The following is a 2,398-nucleotide window of genomic DNA, read 5'->3' as shown; positions in this document are numbered from 1 at the left end:
GGGGGGATTTAGAATAAAATGTTTAGTATGGTTGAAACGAGCAGTTGGGGAGGAGTGAGGTGGGGTGAGGTGGGGGTGAGGTGGGGATGAGGTGGGATTTAGGGAGAGGGTGAAGAGATGGTGGATTGCTAATTGTATCAATGTTGTACCTGCACCATTTCATCAGATGAGGTGTGTGGTCACTGCGACATAATAAACGCTAGGGGTGTAAGAAAAAGGGAGGAAAGGAGGGGGGATGGGAGAGACGATGAACAAGAGATGGGGGTGGGGGGGAGCAAGGGAGAGGGGAGAAGGGGTGACGGAGGAGGGATAGGGAGGATAGAGGGGACAAGAAGGGAAAAGAGGGGGGGGGGGCAGTAGGCGCATGTTAACATCGGCAATCTTCTGCTTTTGATACATTTCAACTGGAGTAGCACGTTTAAGGTCATCAGCTAACAAAGAGACATTTCTTTTACCATTCATGAAATTGGGAACAATGGGTGAAAGGGCATTTGAATATCAAGGCCCCAAGATCTGGAATACTTTGCCAAGTACTTTAAGAGAGATCAAATCCTTTGGTCCATTCAAATGTCAGCTGAAGTCATTTCTGATGTTAAATTTATAAGATGAATATTTGAAGTGATTTTCTTTTGGTCAGAACACAACGTTTTATGTTCTCCCCCCACTCGGGAGTCGAACACGGGTCTCCTGACAACGACAGCCACACAGCAGACACCTTTTTTAAAATCCCTCGAGCATTTATATGAGATTGACGACATCTGATTAGTAGAAAAAATAAATGTGTATGATAGTGTCCAATTGTGTATTACGATTACGTGCATATTTAGCATAACAAGGAACTGTAATAGCAGATAGAGATTTAAGGATTACAGATGTAAGTCATTGATCTGAGAGCGGTGGTGATTTTAGATATAATGGTGGTGATGATTGACGATGTGAAATTGCGTTTAAGTAATGTTAGCGTTAGTCCTATCGTCCTCTGCTCCAATGAGTCACAAGAGACGCCAGTTTGTGTCTGTCTGCTCGGTACGAAACATCTCCAGCGCCATGCGGCTGCGAGCGCGGTAAAACACTCACCAAAAAGTCTATCTATCTATCTATCTATCTATCTATCTATCTATCTATCTATCTATCTATCTATCTATCTATCTATCTATCTATCTATCTATCTGCAGTACTCACAGGCATCAAGTCTTTCCTCATGACCGCCACATGGAAGGTCTGGTCTATGATGAGGAAAACCATCAAGAGACCTAGAGGGAACTCCACCAGCAAGAACAGACCAACTACAGCTACCAGCATCAGCGTTGTGCAGTTAGACTCCTTTAGCTTCCTACTCTCCGTCTTCTTGTTCTGACGTAGCAGCTGCATGCGACGTCGCCTAGCAACGCGCATGGTGTAAATAAGCAACGCGTTCATGACGACAAGAGAGACGCAGGGGACGAGATGGATAAAGATGACGCGGAACCAGTAGTAGATGTTAAAGTAAACGTTCAGATTCCGCATCGCCCAGGGTCGGTACTTCATCACGCACGCTGACACACTCACGTTGGGGTTCAGGATGGACGGCCGTGACGTCTCCACGGGGTACTCCACGAAGAACCGCGTGAAGTGGGTCAAGGTCGCCACCACGTAGATGGCAATCGTTCCCTTGACGACGTTGTCCACCGTGCACCACGTGCGGGCTTTGAAGGAGTGGCAGACGTAGATGTACCGCTGCACCGCCAGCGCCATGGTGAGCCAGATGGAAGCCGTGTGGAAGATGGTGGGGATATACTGGTGCAAAACGCGGAACGGGAAGCACCATTCGTAGGGCATCCACTCGTCAAACCTTTCCGTGGCGAAGAAGTGGATGAACATCGGGGCCGGGAAGATGCCGGTGAACATATCCGAGAGCGCCATGGCAACCAAGATGGCGTTGGTGGGACTGCGCATGTGCGGTTTGAGGAGGACGATGCAGACGAGGAGGTTGTTGATGACAGTGAGGAAGATGAGGACTGGGGAGGCGTAGCCGTTGATGGGGACGGAGTATCTAGGAAGGATAATTTGGGGGTGAAGAGAAGCATAATTGATAATAGCTGAGATGTGCATTGAAGAACGTTTATTGAAGGCATAAAATATGTAATTTTCAGTTTTCAAGGTCTCTCAAGCTACTGGAGTTACCAAAGTTTGGCAGCCATTTTCTAACTGAAACCAGGCTACCCTAAATCCTTCAATCGCAAATATCTCGGCTTCTAATTAAGATAGATGAGTCTTTTTTCATCGAAAGCAAGATAACTGAATAAGCTTTTAGGCGATATTCATAACTCCTTATTCCAAGAATTATCGAGCGCTTGATTCCACTGCGTCGGGACACATATCGTTGATGGAGATTGAGTACTTTGGGAGGGGGAGGGGG

General features: G+C 47.0%; 1 protein-coding gene across 2 annotated transcripts in view; it reads right to left on the bottom strand.

The window, feature by feature from the left end:
• LOC101858807 (sex peptide receptor) overlaps positions 1-2,398 on the bottom strand; it is a 17,598-nt gene that overhangs the window by 10,351 nt on the left and 4,849 nt on the right. For both annotated transcript variants that reach the window (XM_005107173.3, XM_005107174.3), the window contains exon 2: positions 1,183-2,032. In XM_005107173.3, coding sequence (XP_005107230.1) covers positions 1,183-2,032 — 850 coding nt within the window. The remainder of the gene's footprint in view (positions 1-1,182; positions 2,033-2,398) is intronic.

The sequence above is a fragment of the Aplysia californica genome, unplaced genomic scaffold, assembly GCF_000002075.1.
Source record: "Aplysia californica isolate F4 #8 unplaced genomic scaffold, AplCal3.0 scaffold00583, whole genome shotgun sequence".
NCBI lineage: Eukaryota > Metazoa > Mollusca > Gastropoda > Aplysiida > Aplysiidae > Aplysia > Aplysia californica.
Note: the sequence above shows the minus strand (reverse complement) of the source record. Positions and strands in the feature narration are given on the sequence as shown.